The following is a 19,503-nucleotide window of genomic DNA, read 5'->3' as shown; positions in this document are numbered from 1 at the left end:
TCGAGTGATAATCGCTAAAAAATTGATATGACAATGATACGATTACATAATCAAGATGAGCAGAGGGAACAGCCCTTGCAGCCCTCATCCGCCAGTAAACTTACATCACATTTACGAATCTTGTTCTAGACCACTACTTTCTTAAAACCGGTCTTAGTCATTTAAATAATCGGCCCTTAGTCTTTGACGGGAATCTAACCCACGAACGTGAGCTCAGACACTCGCGTTCGATAATTTCTTAGATGATGATGGCAGGCACGTTTTCGTGATAGGATCGCAGTTGTATACTATAGAATGAAGAATAATCACCTGATCCGCTTGTGTGATCTGAGGAGGGACCGGTACCAGAAGATGGAGTTGAGCCAGAACGCCGTGTCCAGTCAAAGACATCTGAGTAAGACTGACGCCAGCCAGGACACAACCCATAATCAAAGTTGCATGATACTGAAGGGAGAAATAGGATTGTCATCGCATTGCTCAATAGTTACTAACTTTACTCCCTACGATTTTTTCTAGAGGACATAGGGATATGTACTGTAAGGCACGTTGAGCACGAGAGGGCTCTCTCCTCTTTCGACCATGGATATTTGACGGGCTGGGCACATGTTCGCTCTTATTGCTACTCGGCGTAGAATGTAAATACCTTTGAATGATTGGCCTCATGATATCGTCGTCAAGAGAGGATGATAACGCTATTTAAATTCAATGCATTGTATGTGGTTGGCTGTTTAATTGCTTACAAATTTAACTGACGTTTTTATTGTATTAGCTATGAATATCTCTGTTACACGTTTGGATAGGTTCTGCGAGGTTTTGATGTTTGATTGGATAGGCTTGCTCGAGAGGGTACGGAAATTCAGATGATTAGAAATGTGCTGCTTAGTACACGCGAGATATTTACTTTGAAAATAGCTTTAAATACTTGAGATCAATATTTCTTTTTTAATAACAACAAAAACAACAACAAAAAAAGAATGTCAACTTACTAATATGACTACGAGAAGAAAAAGAGAGAAATAGTTCGTATCCCCTATATTGAACACTCCCATCTGAACGAAAAGATATAACAGCATGGCTACCATTTACATAAACGATTTTTCCAGTTTGCGAGCCACAGTATGTACCAATGGTATGGTTTTTATCATTCATAATCCTCAAGTAGTCGAATCTGCAGGAAAAAAAAAGAAGAACATATTTTTTTTAAAGAGAGTAATTGTTAAATCTTTTTTTCTTGTGCCAATAGAATAAGCGAGGCAGATACTCATTGTTAAGAGTGGTCTTGGCGCTTGGATTAAAGTTGTATTTGTTGCACATACTATGCAAGTTTGCTAAGTAACACTGATCACAGCAATTATACATGTCACTACAATGGCTATGAAATCGCAGGATTACCTTGGCATTTCTTAATTTTAACAGACAATGTGTACATGTAACAGAAAGCTTTAAGAGTACTAAAACGAAAACAATGCTCTAGTCGAGAACAGGATTCGAACCACCCACTGACAGACCAAGATGTAATACGCACATCATATCAATAAGGTATGGCTATGGCTACTAGCTACGACTTGACCATGGTACACGGATATAATCCTGTGCAATTTGGTAGAACAGAAGTACATTTCGTTAAATAGGGATGTTTTATTGAGCAAACGTTAGCTAAACTGCATTCATTTCCAGTTCTTTTAATCATTTAAACAGCTGACTATGCAATGATGTAACTGACCATGCACCTCTTATCAAACGAAGAAAAATTAGCCCTCCCTAACATAATCAAACTACGGCAACTCAGCTGATATTTGTACTTACCCACAAGAGGAATGGCTCTCCAAACGAAAATAGTTAAAGTAAATCTTCAGCACCTTGTCGTAAGGAATAGAAACCAGGTAAACACAGTACATAGAATTTGGGTAATCACTTGGATATCTAGGGCTTCTCAATACGTTGTTTACTACAGAACCACAACCTGTTAAAAGAACAAGGCACGTTTTACCACTGATCATGATGCACATCAGCGAAGGACCATATAATAAAGAGTGTTTGACACATAGCAATAAATATCCAATCACGTGATCTAGCCAGCACCTTAGAAGCGTGTCTTGGTATCATAATTTCGTTCGTTGCATGAAAAAGACGACAAGCAATTTCAGCGTGTAAAGATGCTTACAACAGGTGCTTTGAATTTGTTTCACCCGTGCTGAAAAAAAAAAATGGCTAACTGGGAGTAAAATGTGGACATAGCCTGCGTTCGACATGATTGCTGACGATTATTTAGTTGAAATAACTGCAACGATATTTAGTAATCAGTCAATCGGCATTTACGTTTCCATTTATACTAGTACTATGTTATTGCATGTGCGGGCCTTACCAAAAGTAGCTCAGATAATCGCACTTACTGTTTGGTTGCGGACTTGTGTTTGGTACTTGAGTCGTGTATGGATGCACTGTAGAGGAAGCTAACGAAAACATAAATTAAATGGAATTACATTCAAATTACTTCATTGAAGAATAGACCCCTTTTTTGTGTATTCTAAGGACACGTGGTTGGAAGTCTAGATATTATTTAAATCCTCTTGGAAAAATTCTGCGTTTCTTATTTCTGGAAATGAATAGCAACTATTAAATCGTCATCTGATTTAACACAATGTGAAATGACGGGCTTATTTTTGTCAAAGGTATCAGCTAGCGCTCTTCATTGCCAGTCGCTGGCCATATTTTGCCTTTCATTTCTTTCCTGAGGTTCAAGCTTGGGGTTCTTTAGCATGAAATAAACAACTTCAGGCCGCCAAAACATTTCGATTCGCATTTTTACGAACCGGCGGACATTTCAACTGCTGCACGATTTTGATCAGAAAGTGTAGAGAGCGCACGTGTTTAAGGGGAAGAGGGAAACTGACGAACGCGAGGCAATTACTTTAATTTTTTTAAACAAAATTTTAAATTACACTCTCATGTTAATTAATGCGTCAAATGCATTTAGTATTTAGGGTATTATTTCAAAATCATCTCTTAGATTAGGAACAATCGAGTACCACCTTAAGAGAAAATGAACATGAAAAATATGACAGTTCAACAGATACATCTGCCCTGTACTTACCGGAAGTAACATAAGAGAAAGATAAGTCGTATCCACTATATTGAACACTTCCGTCTGAATGAAAATATATCATGGCATAGCTCCCAGTTACACGAAGGGTTTGTCCAGTTCGCCTACCGCAGTACGTACCAATGGTCTGGTATCTGTTATTAGTGATCCTCAAATAGTCGTATCTATGGGAATTAGTATACATTTGTGATGATTTAGCTTTCCCTAGGCCTGGGCTGAATGATCTTAGATATTTCAATGGATATTGAGCTCAGATTTTTGCAGGATTTTGTGGCGTTATGTTCTAAATTTTGGCATTTGGTAGGGTGCTCTTTTACCAATTGGAGATCTGGAGGAGAGAGGCAATTAACAAATTTCATTGTCTAAAGACAAGTAAAGGAACCTCAGTTTGGCAGAGAACAGGATATCAATTACCGACTTGACAAATGAAATGTGATGGGAATAACACAAGACTGACAAGGCTCTTTACTAACGCTGATACCTGAAAGGAATTTAGTTGAATGCTTGGACCTTTAAGTCATTTCAGTTCATGGCACAATTTTTCAAGCCTTGATAATCCATGATATGATGAAAATTGTTTTAAAAAAATGTTTACCATTCTATCTTATTGTCATATTGAACTGTTACATGAGAAAACAATTGAATTGTTTATTGCTGCTGCACACATACACACAAAAAGAGTTCAAAGGCCCGATGACTCGTGAAGTCAAAGTAGGCCTTTGTTTGATAAGTTAGGAATACTTGATATATCTCAAATCACAAAATTACGATTGGGTGAACTTGTTTACAAGCATGCAACATGATTTACTCCCTGGAATATACGACTCCCAATTTCAAAATGCTGGAGATGTTAGCCGGCGATATAACATACCGACCTTCGAGGTCGAACCAACATCTTTTCTGTATGCCTAGACCAAGATCCAATTATGGCAAATTTAGCGTCAAATTTGCTGCTGTTGATTTCTAGAACACCACATACCTCTAAGCATCAAGAATGCTGTATCTCGTCAGTGCTTTAGAAAATGAAATTTAAAGCCTATTTGCTTACGTCTTCCTGCTTAGATCGACTCATGAGTTTCTTCTTTTCCTTCTGATTCATTTACTTTTAAGGGGGTGTTTATATGTCAAAACTCGCACCGGTGCGAGTTTCATACCGGCATGACATTGTGATTTCATATCGTGTTTACATGAAGATATTCCATGTTTACATGAAGGGACACTTCATGCCGCTGACGTGTATTTAAGTAGACAAATTTGTGATTGTGGCGACATTTAACAAATCGATGGCAGTTTTCTATTGTCTATACTCTTATAAACCATAACATAACGTCATAGAATGATCAAAACTCAAGTGGAACCACGAGCCGCGGGCGAGTGGTTCCACCACCAAATTTTGAATATTTTATTGCGTCATTTTATGGCCTGTAAGATAATAGATCATAGAAAACTGCCGTCGATTTGTTTTTTACAATAACATGGACAGAGTACAAGCGGAATTGGCTTACTTTTACGTTGAGAAAGCGCGCGCGTTACATCTGACGTAATTTTTATGGTCTGTACTTAACAAATCGACAGCACTTTTCTATGGTCTATACTCTTATAGACCATAAAATGACGTCAAAAAAATGTTCAAAACTCAAGTGGAACCACGAGCGGCAGGCAAGTGGTTTCACTGCCGAGTTTTGGACATTTTATGGCGTCATTTTACAGTCTATAAGAGTATAGACCATAGAAAACTGCTGTCGACTTGTTTTTTACAATAACATGGAAAAAGTAAGAGCGGAATTGACTATTTTTTTCGTTCAGAAAACGCGCGCGTTACATCTGACGTCATTTTTATTGCCTGTACTCTTATAGACAATAGCTACGAGCCAATCAGCGCGCGGGAATTTGGACAGTTATTGTAAAATCTCAGATAGACAAAAACTACGAGCCAATCAACGAATGAGAATTTTGACAGTTATTGCAAAAATTGGATCAGATGTTAAAACAACGTATGCATAACCCATTCCAGACTTTCGGGAGAGTGATTTCACGCGACGACACGAGACGAGAATTTGTACGGCCTTGACACGACACGGAATGAGTTTTCGTACCGGAATAGAAATCTCGCTCAGGTACAGTTACCGGGATGAACTCGCAACACTGTGACTCGCTGCGTACCGGGATGAAAGTCGCACCGTTAATTTTATTTTAATCCTACTTTCCATTTAGTAGTGTTCGCCAAATAGATTGTAAGTAGACATTTAGTTCCTAGAATAGGCATATATGAGTTTTTGTTATAACCCACTCGGGTTTTTTATATTTTTGTAATATTTTTGAACCGTGGAAATACATAAAACCTGAAACCTGAAAAGCAAGTTAGCTTGGTCCATCAACAAACAAGCATGTTTTGCTCTTACCCACAAGATGAACTGCTCTCCAAATGGAAATACAAAAAGTAAATGTTCAGCTGCTTGCCATAAGGAATAGAAACCCGATAACTACAGTCCATATTACTTGGATAACTGCTTGGATATCCAGGACTTCTCAGTCTGTTGTTTACAACAGAACCACAACCTGACGAAATAGAAAAAAAATATGTGACGAATTTTTGATTGTGAACAATAGGATATTGAACTGGGAATGCTTCCACCAAGTAAACGAGGACCTTAGTAGCGTTAGCAGTTTTGCTTGATTAGTTCCTTCTCACAAATTAATATATCAACTTAAACCTCACTCATATACATGTATATCGTACGGTTGATCTTTTACGATGGCTTCCTAGCACACACACGGCTTCTTATTTTTTTAAGCATTCAATGATCTGAAGAAGTTTAACATCAACTCTCTCATAATAGGGTCTTTCATCCACTCCCGAGCTACCATTACGAACTACTTCATGGCAGTTTTTAACATCTTTCCGAACTAATTAAAAAATACATAGCTACTTATTAATATACGCTTTCAATTGTAGGTCTCTACCCTACTGAATCAACATAAAGCAGTTAGTGGTTTTCAACTAGAGATCAAAGAACAGGAATCTGCTACCTTATGACCTTATGAATTCGGCTAATTTTACCATCTCTCAAACAATACCTCATTGCTCAACGAAGCTGAATACTAATGACGCCCGATATATCCATGTTTTAACTTTTATAATAAAATAAATAATAAATAAGAAGTTCAGTGGAATCCACGGAGTGACTCTTCTCTTCGCTGTTTCCAGGTGGAATTTGTTGGTTTTTGTGGAGGGAGGAAAACGGGAGTACCCGGAGAAAAATCCTCGGAGCAGAGAAAAGAACCAACCACAACAAACTCAACCCACATAGGGTAATGACCCTCGCAGTTATACACCCAACTTATACAGCCTGAAAATTTTCAGGCAGTCGGTAGAGCGCTGCACTGGTATCACTGATGTCATGGTTTGAAAAGCAAAAGCAATCAATGGACCCATATGACATTTGCGATACCTCTGCAGTGTTCTACTGGTTGGATGGAATTTTTTCAGGTTTCTTCTCGTAACTGCATAAGTTGCGTACATAATTGCATGACATTTACTTATTCTTCCATCTTCCCGAAGTTCAAATGTATGAATTTCATATATTTCACTTTCGTAATTAATTTGCGTTTAATTAGTCGAACAATTAATGCCCGTACTCGGTAATGTTATAGCTTTTGTTTTTCAGGGGCATGTAGGTATCAATAAGAGTATAGAAAATGACTCTTGTAACATTTTGAGGCATGTAACAAATTTGGGCAACAAACAATCTTAAATTTCTACATTTTAATTTTTTAAAAGAACGGAAAGCAAGTGAAATAGTTGTGCCTATTATTCAGCTGTAATGATTAGCAATTATTTTTTTTCCTAGACTTGAAAGAAACACTTTCGAAAATAAAATTGATACGAATTTCGCTTAGCATTGGGGAGTTAAGTGTATTATTTACCTCCCTCTCGTATATATTACTTTAATTAACGCATTTTTTCTTTGAGAACCAACATCAATGGCTGAGTCTCTTTAACAGTGACGCTTGTCTGTTCGAAAGGACCTCATGACCGCAGAAATTAATGGCATGAAGAAGTACTCAGCTTACATGACTAGATAACAACGCATCAGAAGATGAAACTACTAAACAAAATGTTACTAATTGGCAAGGAGCTCCGCTTCTTTTTACGTACACATAAAAAAAGCCCCGCAGAAGCAGAAGCACGAGTACACGCATTTACAGGCTTGCTCAGATTTATGTAGATACTGTATGCTCAATTTCGTGCAAATGATCCAAAAACACCTACCAGCTCCAGTTGGTTGTGTAGTTGGAACTTGAGTTGTGGGAAGTAAATTGCTATTGACCTTGCTTATTATCCACGACTTAAGGTAACGTACATTTGCGTACACTGTCGGTTTCAATGGTGCGCCACAAGGCAGGCCAGTCCAACTGGCGACTCCTTCAAGATACCATTTACTGTTGAACTCGCAAACAAGCGGCCCTCCACTGTCACCATGGCAAGCTCCCACACCTCCCTGCCTTCTGCCAACGCATATCATTGAGGAGTCTAATTTACCAGGGTATGAAGTTAAACAGCGTTGCTGAGATACTAGCGGGAGGGCAACCTGCATTAGTTTGCTTGGCTGTGGACCATAATAATATAGTGTTCCCCAACCAGTGATCCAACATGTTTCGTTTGTATCAAAGGGAAGTTGAAAGTTAGTGTCTGACAGGCAGACAAGGCCAACTCCCTTACCAAGAGTAGCAGGTCTTGATAACTTAAGGAGAGCTACATCATTGCTCCATCTGTTAGGTGTGTAATAACGTTCGTGTTGGATTATTTGAATAACGTTGAAATCCTGTTCTGTCCCGATAGGGGAAGACAATCTGTAATGTGCCCCTAACCTGAAATGTAGTTAAAAGAGTTTTGATTTGGTTATCCCTCTTTTTTATAGATACATTTGTGTATAGCAATAAACGACAGTAAGAATAAATCAAAAATATTTGCTTTTGATTTTGTTCTTACTATCGTTTAGTCTTTCCTTTCGCTCACTGGAGTCAACAATTACCCTCCATACTAAAATGTTAAACGATAGATACCAAAGTGCAGAGTACGGGTAATATAGTTCATGTCGGGGCCATTAAAAAAAGAGTCTGGCCGATTTTCAGCTTCAATTTGTAAATTTTTTTGAAAGTCTTTGTGGACTTTTCATGGCATTAACAAGTTGTAGTCATCTCGTGTGATAATCATAATATTGTCGTTTCGCAGAAGTAGGCTACATTACGATAAAGGAAAATAATCAAAGGCAATTGTTAGCCTCACCTCACATTGACGTCTGACAGAGGCTTTCCAGTTACACAATGGGTAGCCGTAAGTACCCACTGTGGGCGAATCAAAGAGCCTCCACAGTATTGCCTACCACTTCCCGTACGAAGCATTGCCTGCCAGGGCCAGCCATTTTCTAGTGCAGTTGAGCCACCTACAATCCTTGCACCACTTGGACGAGAGCCACATGACACTGTAACAGAAATATAGACAAATAATGCTTAAATAAGCAAATGAATAGTTAGGTAAATGTATATACAAGAACGAAGAGAAAAACGAATATAAGGTCACTTGGTTGGATAGGAGACGGATTAGTGAGTGCTTAATTGGTGAAATGGTTGGATCTGCAGAAGAGTGAATGAACAGATAAAGAAATATACCTGATCACGATAAAAGAAGTCTGCAAAGCCCTGGAACCTTCTTTAATACAGCCGAACCTGGATTAAGCGATACCGTATAAAACGGTGACCCTCAGCTTTCAAGCGGTCAGTTGTCAGAGCACCGAAAATTATGTAATCTTGACTTCTATTAAACGGTCACCTCTATTAATTAAGCAGACGCGGTCACCCATAACTAAATCCTAACAAGCTAGTTCTATTGTCCTTACTTGTTTTCAATGGTCACTTTGAAAAAGGAGACCACTCAAATATGGTCACCTGTGTGGTAATAAATAGCGTCCAGGTCAATCTAACAACCCACAATACTGTCTGTAGGATCTTGGCACTATTGTTTTATTAGTCCGTTTCTATACCATGTTCTCCTTTGTCAAACCATTAAATGGCTTAGTACAGTTTCTTAACAAAGTAAGTGATTTTGTGAGAGCTTTTGGCATAAACTGTGCACTAAGTCATCAAATGTTTTATGAAATGCCGTCTTTGTTGTGCCTGACGTGTATCTAGGCTCGATTCCGCAGCTACCTCGAGTCTGACTTTTCTCCCGAACAGTGGATGGTACTCGACGCTAACGTGTATTCTGTGCAACCTTTATTGAGCGGCCACTTAGCCATTCCCCGAGGGTGACCTCTCAATACAGGTTGGACTGTATATTCTAATGAAATGATAATAGATTCCGTGTATATCATTTTACTGTTCATTCTCTTGCTAGTAGGAAACGGCTGGCCAGATAAACAAAGCTTGATAAAGAATCCTGCATCGGTTCCCTTACTTTTAATCCAACACGAGAATCTGCTAAGCGACTAAAAAAAATGTTAAATAAATATTTGTGTCTGCTGGCTACGCAAATGGAACGATCTATTTATTCTGTCGGCGAGCACTGAGGAAACGGTAGGTCATGTACACAAAGCTTGATAGACAATCATTGTTTTCCTTACTGTTCTTTGTCCTGCTATCCACTTCTGGTGTTCTGAAGGGGTTTCCCAGCCCATCGATCCCAAAAACCTCCAATGTGTAATTTGTTGAATGTTTAAGTCCAGTGATTTCAGTGGTTAATTGGTTACCACGCGCAACTTTATTGGCCAAGGCGCTGCCATTATTTCTGTTTAACAGGACGACGTAGTGAAGAACTTGGCGGTTTAAGATATTTGTCAGGTTTGTCCATTGAACAAACAAACTTGAAAAGGTTGTGTTGTGAACTGTAACATTCCAGCCAGAAAGCAAAGGAGCTTGAAGAAAAAAAAAAATACATAAGTATTAAGTTGCATACGTTAAGTTGCTTACTTATGCGGAAGTAACAGCAATATATACAACAAATAAGAAACTACGACAAAAACAAAACCTGAAACACGAAATCTGAACTATTTTCAGTTGATTAATTCAGGAAACAAATGTTATAGTCCGGAAGATTAGCGACAAAAAATAGCGGAATTGTTCAAATTAGTGATACAAGTGTGAAATTTTCGGAATAAGTTCCTTTTACCTTGTAGATTAACATTTCGTTGAGACTTTATCTGGATCCTAATCATAAGCATGTGTTTTAAGACGTGTTCAAGCGGCAGTCAACGGCTCCGTGCAGCGGGCTCATAAAAAGCCATATCTTTACCAAAAACTAATGAAAATACGCCCAAAATGCCTAAATATAAACGTAAGAATTAGATTTTGCTCAATTAACTTCAAACAGTCCTTTTTAGCCCGTTTAAAATGATAAATTATAAAATCGTGTGAAAAGCGGCAAAGAACGCCTGACGGATTTTGTTGGTGTGAGCAAGGAACGCCTGACTGATTTTGCACGTACAAACAGGCTGTTTTAAGGTGGAATATGGATCGCACGAGGATTTCTATTAACTGGGATTTGTGTGTTTTGTGCCAGCTTGAAAATACAACTGAAAAGCTTGATTTTTAACGCCGTGAAACGTCACAGGGACCCGCAGTCTGATGTTTCAGGAGTCAGGCATGATCCGAATAGAGAGCCTCCATTACCCGTCTATCTGGGACTGTTAGTCCACGCCGAAACCAGGAAGAAAACTTTAGTAGATAAGTTCTACAGATTAGGAATGTCTATTTCGTACGACTGAGTGATGCAAATTTCAGCTGATCTAGGAAATAGCGTCTGTGCGCAGTTTGAAGATGACGGCGTGGTTTGCCCTTCAAAGTTAAAGAAGTCACTGTTTACTACTGGAAGTGTGGACAACATTGACCATAATCCGAGTTCACGCACAGCAAAGGACTCATTTCTCGGAACCGCAATTTCTCTTACCGAGCACCCTACTAATGACTTCGGTGGCTTTGACAGAAATCGAGTTCTTATAAATCCTGACCTTCCAAAACAGAAAACAGTGTGTAATCTACCCGAAGCATACACTGCTATTCAGCCTTATGGGGAACGAGAATCAAAGAAAGATTATTTTGTTCCAGCAGGATGTAATACTAACAAACCACAGTCAGATGACGTCACTGAAAATATGAAAAGCGAGTACCATTGGCTCACCAAGGTCGAGGAACTGCTGGAGAAGGAAAAGATAGAGGAGAGAGAATATCTGTCGTAGTCTGCTCACTTTGCTTCTTTGCAAACCGCTCCTCTCTCACCTACTGCTATTACATCGCTTTTACCCCTATTTGAAGACAACGCACACAGTAAAGCAATGATCCAACATTCTATGAAATTAGTAAAGGAGGCGATCGCATACATTAATCCGGGACAGACGCCAGTCATTGGAATGGACCAACCCCTTTACACTCTCGCAAAACAGATCCAGTGGGAAAAGGCAGAAACGTATGGGGAGAGCAGCTATGTAGTGATGATGGGTGGGCTTCACATTTACCCCTTTACGCTCTCGCAAAACAGATCCAGTGGGAAAGGGAAGAAACGTATGGGGAGAGCAGGCCTCACTGAAGATGGTCGGACATTGGTTAACCAACAGTGGGTGGGACAGTGCATTTGTCCAGGCAGACATCGCATCCCGTGGAAGGGCAGATGCTATACTTAAGGCGGTGCACATAACCAGATCTCGCTATGCACATCAAGTGAGAGTATGCGCACTTTACATCTTACAGCGACGGGCTTACATGGCTAGTATCGAGACCATCAGGGAACCAGATGATTTTAATACCTGGATGCAGAAGCAGTGTGAGTCACATCCCCATGTTCTTTTCTGGTCAACAGCACTTGAATTGGAACTGTTAGTTCTCGAGTTCGTCAGGTCTATAAGAGAGGGCAACTTTTCCATGTACGTAGAGAGTCTTGCACAGCTTGTTCCTTGGATGTTTTCTCTCGATCAAATACATTATGCGAGATGGCTACCCATCCACATCAGAGATTTGGTCAACTTGAAGGAGAGGCACCCATCAGTATTCGCGGAGTTCGAACAAGGAAAGTTCGTTGTTCAGAAATCTCAGCACCTATTTTCCAAGATTGCTCTAAACCACAACCACGAGCAGGAGAACGAGATGATTAAAGGGGATGGTGGGGCAGTTGGACTAACAGAAAGTCATGCAGCCCTTCGGCGCTGGATGGTAGCAGGACCAGAAATAGCGAGAGCAGTGAATGAATTCGAAAGTGCATATGAACTACGGAAACCTGCTATCGCGTGTCAGCACGAACAAGTATCATCTGTTCAGAAAGCTTTTGCCAAAGACGTTCAAAACCTGATTGAAGTAATTGACGAGGTGGGAAACCATTTCAGAGAAGAAGGTACCGATCTCCTAGTACTGGACACTAAAGAAATCGTTCCTAAATCTGTCGTGGAAGCTGTTTCAGCAGCCAAGGAGAAGGGACAGTCAATGTATGACACGTATGTTGAGGAGCGACTTACTGAGCGGTCCAAAGCAATCAATGACACAATACGACTTTGCAACTCACCTTTGTTTGGCACCCAAGAGAAACGACCATCAAGTAATTCCAGTAATGTACTTGCTAATAGAGACTTTAAGCATCGACGACGGGAACGGCAACGGCGACGTGAGATTGTGAGGGAAAACCCAAATGTCACATTGCGCATGTCTGGCGGGAAATATCTAGACGTTCTGCTCCGGGGCCCGACGTGAGAAAGCTTCGTTTGGCGTTGCTCGAAAACGTGTGTAACATTTCACATATTTTACCTCCGTTTCGCCCCGAAAAAATGATATTTTTAATATTGCTTGGCACTTAAGGCAACCGTAGGAAAAGTACGCGTTGAGTTTTTGTTTTATTCTTTCCGAAACTATAATAACTTCATCAGTCGGCTGTTACAAAACAGAAAGCTAGTGAGACTAGTGACGATGCCTGCAAAATTAGAAATGACTTGCGAGTCTGACACTAATTATCGATGTTTCTCTCTAACATCAGTGTAACATTACTTTTTCTTATTCAAAACAAGACAAACTAGAACTTTTAATTTACATTTAAGCTGGAGAAAAATAAACAGTCTATGTTGCTCAAAAATAGCATCCAAACCACAAACCACTGTGTCATATCGTAGGTTTCAGTTCAAATTTTTAGATGTAAAGATTACGAAATTCTCACGCGCACTCGCACTGCTAAAGCGTTTCTTGAAATCCCAGCCTTCGATGCAGAACATTTGAAGTAAATTAATGTTAATCTAGTTGCTATTTCTAGTTATATCGGTGATTTTTATTACGACCTAAAAATATATCAAATGGTCTGAATTGTTTATACATCGGAAAACTGCAACTGCGACAAACACGTTCTCGTTAACAGCAGTAAAAATTCTTCATCGGCTATTTCATTATTAAAATCGATTTCTGACTTTTTTTTACGAAGACTCGATGGGTGCTTTCAATTCGACGAAAAATTACAAAAATTTCGGGTGGGAATCGAATGGAACAGCATCTTTTCCGCAAAAGATTTTCGAAAATGTAGGACAACCTTTTTGAACAGCTGTTCCCGAAAAGTGGAAACCGACCGAGCATAAGCCCGTTCCATTCGAGAACGAAATTTCCGAAAATTCAAATCGAAAAGTTTTGGTGAATGGAAAGCGCTCATCGTATTTAAGAGCCGTTGTCAGTAACTTTCGAGAATCCGGCGACAGAAGCGAAAATTCGAATTTTTTTTTATTTGCCCCAAAAGACCCTTTTGGTGAACTATTTTCAAAAATAATATTCAAAAGTTCCAGCGAATTTTTTTTTCGGCAAAAATTAGGAAAGTTCGAAATCGGCCTCAACGTGCCCTATGGCCCGATTGAAATTATGCAAATTAGTACATTTTCAAAACTCTCGTTCAAGACAAGGCAACGTTTTCTCAAGTTGACACTTTCACAATCGTTTTTACATCCCTTTTGCTTGCTTCCAAACTATATTTTATCTCGACCTGAACATTCTTTCATTCGAAGTTAGCAACGTAAAGAATACAATGTTTGCTATTTCTTAGATAGAGTGATTTTAGCCATATTTCAGATGACCATATCATCGGGGGTATACGAATATACTGGTAATGAAATACCTGTTTTGAACGGGTAATTTTTCTTATTTATCATGTTAAAATATTTAGTTTGGCCCGTGGAAAGCGAGCGCGCTAGGTCGAGATGTGTGGAATGCACTTTGACACAATTCGCCATTTCAGCACTTCATGTTCCTCCTGTAACTTTGCACGTGTCAATACAGTTCACGGAAGCTTTTAGATAAAAGCCAAGGTCTCTGGTTTCATTTCATGCTTTAATACACGTAAATAACAAGCTTTAAACTTGAGAGCTCCCCATATTAGCATTAAGTCATCAAATGATTCGTTTCAGGTGAAATTTTCGAGTTTATATTGAGCCGTTCAAGTGAGATGAAAGAGCCGTTCCCAGGGAAACAACTTGAAATCAGTGAAATTAATACCCTGTCTCTCATATCTTGCTACACTTCCAAACTACCGTTATTTTTAAGCTAGAAAGTGTAAATGCTCCCTTTTTACGTGACCTAAAACAGAATTTGCCTTTAACTATACGAACAAAGTCCACTGCAATAAAAAACTGAAAAAATCGCGCACCGACGTAAACTGTAAACATCAGCCGTTTCTCAACTTGCCACATGGATGAAACGCGTCCGTCGTTTTACCTCTGTATACATTTATGACCAGAAAGTAGAAACAAAAATTTTTCTCTATGCCCATCTGTATAAAAACACTTGCCAACGAAGCTTTTGTTTTTCTGTGTGTTTGTCGAAAATACTGAAGAATAGTGCAACATTGTTACTGTCTACTTGGCTCATTCAATTACAACCGGATAACACGACTGAATACTAGATATAAAGAAATGCTCTTACTTCTCTGCAATCGTTACTCACATTATATACGGCGATGTCACATCCCCGAGGCAAGGCTGAAAGTCGTCCCAAATTCCGCATATTAGAAATTTAAAGTTTTGAACAACGCGAACAACTTTCATTGCGTGACAAGTGAAATGTGATACGCAAGCGCGCGAAAAGCACAGGAATAAGCTTTGTCAATATTTGCGCTTGTCAGTGATGACAGTGCAAAAATAATTTTTGAAATTACAAGATGAAATTGAGACAAGTCAAGGTTTTCAAGGTATATTTAATGGACTGAAACGATAATCATGTAGTTTTCCTCCTCCGAGATTCACTCTGTATTGTCTGTGCCGGATTCTCATCAATAACATTACAGAAAAAGTAAAACCGAAATTAATTTACAAATCAAGTCAACAAATTAAGACCTTTTGAAACCTCAATGCAGTATATCAGTACTATCCTCAAACAAAAAGCTAATACACTGGGGAGAGTGAAGTTTGTCTTTCGCCATGGATCAATGCTCAAAAGTTGTCGATAAAGCGAACCAGCCGTGAACTGTAGTACTAAAAATAGTTCGCAGGAAAAAAAATACAGGAAAATGTATGGAAAGTTCAAAACACGACTGGACGCTCTCTGGCACAGTTACATCCCTCCAATTTTTTTTCTTAAAATCCTTTTCCTAACGCCAAAAGTTTTCAATTCATGAATTTTTCAGCAGCAATGTTTTATTATTTTATGAAAATTATTTGACATCGAATTTCCATACAAACACTGGTATTTCAAGCCTGTTTGCCTACTCTTCAAAATGGCGTCGAAAACCGTGATAAGGCCTATTGCAGTCAAATATTTAACGTAGCTTTAATGTCAGTTTGAGATGAGTCAATAATGGTGATAAAATGTTAACCGGAAATACACAACATTATTCTGCATTATTGCTGACGGTAGAGCTGATCGAATTTTAAGGTAAGAGTTTAACCTTAATTTATTTTCTAGCGCGCGCACTAGTGTCAAAGGACAAGGGGCACGACTGGCATTTCTCAGATGTTCGTGTTCGGTCTAAAAGACGGTGTTATCTCTTACGGGCCGTCACTGTTCAAGTCTGACGTTGTCTTTGTTAAATCCTCCTAGCGTGCTCCAGAGTATCCACCACACAAACAGCCTTTGAAAAGGCCATTGAGAGTATCTTTTGAGCCTGTGTACCAGAGTCTAGTGATTATTCAATTTATAGTGATCTTTATATGGAATTGGTTGAAGATATAACTTAATTACGAGTTCCATTTGGATTAGGTTAAGCCACAGTGCATACATTGATCATGATGAACAACGATTCTAAAAAAAATAGGGGAAAATCAGAAAAGGAAATAAAATGTTCTTTCATGCTCTTAGTTTCACTCAAATGAAAACACTTTACCTGCCCTTTCTAGCAACAACACTATTTCGTCTTGAATTTCTTCATAGGCCGGATCTTTTGTGCCTGTATAGGTGCGAGCGAACGCCCTTTTTGCATTGATTAAGCGTAACACATTGCAAATATTGCGCATTTTTTGAGCTTGATCGATCCGCACGGAGAGGTTCCATGGCGAAAGAAAAACTTTACTCTCCTAAATATATTAGCTTTTTGTTTGAGGATAGTATTGAAATACCGCATCGAGACCCCGAAAGCTCTTGATTGGTTTACTTTTCATTTTAGTTAATTTCGGCTTTATTTTGAGGAAAACAAGATGCCTGCTATACTGGCATTACGCGTGATGCTGGGGCTGATTCATTTATTCCAACTGTATGCTTCGCCGATTGATAAAACTATCCTTGCTAATGGAATAGTTTGAGTCACGACGATCGCGTTACGTTGTTTTCCGTGTGTTACGCGACTCAGACTTTCAGCGGAAATTTGTCAAATTCCATTACGATAACGTAAGCTTCTCAATGACCTCTTTTCTGTCTCGCGTCGTGGCCTAAGACTGTCAAACAAAGCACGATTCCTTCACTAAGAACTCACCAATTTCCACCGTTTTACGTGTCGGGTGCTTCTTAGAAGTTATTCTTTCGATTTACCGCTTCAAAATGGTGAAATTTCCCTTTGAAAACGGCACACTTGAGTCCAGAACATGTTAAAACAATATGGCGCGACTTAATCCGTCTTTAATAAATATATCAAATGATGCATTGACGTCACACAGGTAAGGGTGAGTGGGTCCCCTCCCTCGCGATATAAGCGACAAGAATGGATTTTGATTGGCCTGCTGTTGTTGAAGACAATCAGAACAATACATCCCGAGTAGGAGAGGGGAGAGTTTAATGAATAAATTAATGTACCGATTTGTAGCTACGAGGAAGAAAAAAAAAAAAAAGAAAAACAAGATGCCTGCTATACTGGCATTACGCGTGATGCCCGGACTGATTCATTTATTCCAACTGTATGCTTCGCCGATTGATAAAACTATCCTTGCAAATGGAATAGTTTGAGTCACGACGATCGCGTTACGTTGTTCCCCTTGTGTTACGTTACTCAGGTTTTCAAGGGAAATTGCGGGAATTCCATTGCGATAACGTAAGCTTCTCAATGACCTCTTCTCTGTCTGCAGTCGTGGACTAAGACTGTCAAAGAAAGCACGATTCCTTCGCCAGGAACTCTCCAATTTCCACCGTTTTAGATGTCGAGTGCTTCTTAGAAGTTATTCTTTCGATTTACTGCTTCAAAATGGTGAAATTTCCGTTTGAAAACGGCACACTTGAGTCCAGAACATGTTAACAATATGGCTCCACAATTTAATGCAGTTTTAATGAAGAAATCAAATGATGCGTTGACGTAACACAGGTAAGGGTGAGTGGGTCCCCTCCCTAGCGATAAGAATGGATTTTGATTGGCCTGCCTTTGTTAAAGACAATCAGAACAATACATCCCGAGTAGGAGAGGGGTGAGTTTAATGAATAAATTAATGTACCGATTTGTACCGATCGCGTTACGTTGTTCCCCTTGTGTTACGTTACTCAGGTTTTCAAGGGAAATTGCGGGAATTCCATTGCGATAACGTAAGCTTCTCAATGACCTCTTCTCTGTCTGCAGTCGTGGACTAAGACTGTCAAAGAAAGCACGATTCCTTCGCCAGGAACTCTCCAATTTCCACCGTTTTAGATGTCGAGTGCTTCTTAGAAGTTATTCTTTCGATTTACTGCTTCAAAATGGTGAAATTTCCGTTTGAAAACGGCACACTTGAGTCCAGAACATGTTAACAATATGGCTCCACAATTTAATGCAGTTTTAATGAAGAAATCAAATGATGCGTTGACGTCACACAGGTAAGGGTGAGTGGATCCCCTCCCTAGCGATAAGAATGGATTTTAATTGGCCTGCCTTTGTTAAAGACAATCAGAACAATACATCCCGAGTAGGAGAGGGGTGAGTTTAATGAATAAACAAGATGCCTGCTATACTGGCATTACGCGTGATGCCCGGACTGATTCATTTATTCCAACTGTATGCTTCGCCGATTGATAAAACTATCCTTGCTAATGGAATAGTTTGAGTCACGACGATCGCGTTACGTTGTTCCCCTTGTGTTACGTTACTCAGGTTTTCAAGGGAAATTGCGGGAATTCCATTGCGATAACGTAAGCTTCTCAATGACCTCTTCTCTGTCTGCAGTCGTGGACTAAGACTGTCAAAGAAAGCACGATTCCTTCGCCAGGAACTCTCCAATTTCCACCGTTTTAGATGTCGAGTGCTTCTTAGAAGTTATTCTTTCGATTTACTGCTTCAAAATGGTGAAATTTCCGTTTGAAAACGGCACACTTGAGTCCAGAACATGTTAACAATATGGCTCCACAATTTAATGCAGTTTTAATGAAGAAATCAAATGATGCGTTGACGTAACACAGGTAAGGGTGAGTGGGTCCCCTCCCTAGCGATAAGAATGGATTTTGATTGGCCTGCCTTTGTTAAAGACAATCAGAACAATACATCCCGAGTAGGAGAGGGGTGAGTTTAATGAATAAATTAATGTACCGATTTGTACCGATCGCGTTACGTTGTTCCCCTTGTGTTACGTTACTCAGGTTTTCAAGGGAAATTGCGGGAATTCCATTGCGATAACGTAAGCTTCTCAATGACCTCTTCTCTGTCTGCAGTCGTGGACTAAGACTGTCAAAGAAAGCACGATTCCTTCGCCAGGAACTCTCCAATTTCCACCGTTTTAGATGTCGAGTGCTTCTTAGAAGTTATTCTTTCGATTTACTGCTTCAAAATGGTGAAATTTCCGTTTGAAAACGGCACACTTGAGTCCAGAACATGTTAACAATATGGCTCCACAATTTAATGCAGTTTTAATGAAGAAATCAAATGATGCGTTGACGTCACACAGGTAAGGGTGAGTGGATCCCCTCCCTAGCGATAAGAATGGATTTTAATTGGCCTGCCTTTGTTAAAGACAATCAGAACAATACATCCCGAGTAGGAGAGGGGTGAGTTTAATGAATAAACAAGATGCCTG

At 39.4% G+C, this 19,503-nt stretch overlaps 1 protein-coding gene across 9 annotated transcripts in view; it reads right to left on the bottom strand.

Moving 5' to 3' along the window:
- Positions 1-19,503, bottom strand: part of LOC146489134 (uncharacterized) — a 101,807-nt gene that overhangs the window by 14,339 nt on the left and 67,965 nt on the right. For 4 of the 9 annotated variants that reach the window (XM_085105772.1, XM_085105740.1, XM_085105795.1 and 1 more), the window contains 9 exons: positions 9,727-10,017; positions 8,394-8,589; positions 7,377-7,975; positions 5,506-5,662; positions 3,095-3,267; positions 2,394-2,453; positions 1,807-1,963; positions 987-1,168; positions 310-444 (listed from right to left, as the gene is read on the bottom strand). In XM_085105772.1, the coding sequence (XP_084961898.1) occupies positions 310-444; positions 987-1,168; positions 1,807-1,963; positions 2,394-2,453; positions 3,095-3,267; positions 5,506-5,662; positions 7,377-7,975; positions 8,394-8,589; positions 9,727-10,017 (1,950 nt within the window). The remainder of the gene's footprint in view (positions 1-309; positions 445-986; positions 1,169-1,806; positions 1,964-2,393; positions 2,454-3,094; positions 3,268-5,505; positions 5,663-7,376; positions 7,976-8,393; positions 8,590-9,726; positions 10,018-19,503) is intronic. The other 5 variants (XM_085105756.1, XM_085105763.1, XM_085105782.1 and 2 more) reach the window with 5 other exon arrangements.

Source organism: Pavona decussata, unplaced genomic scaffold (assembly GCF_977016875.1).
Source record: "Pavona decussata unplaced genomic scaffold, jaPavDecu1.1 SCAFFOLD_6, whole genome shotgun sequence".
NCBI classification, from domain to species: domain Eukaryota; kingdom Metazoa; phylum Cnidaria; class Anthozoa; order Scleractinia; family Agariciidae; genus Pavona; species Pavona decussata.
Note: the sequence above shows the minus strand (reverse complement) of the source record. Positions and strands in the feature narration are given on the sequence as shown.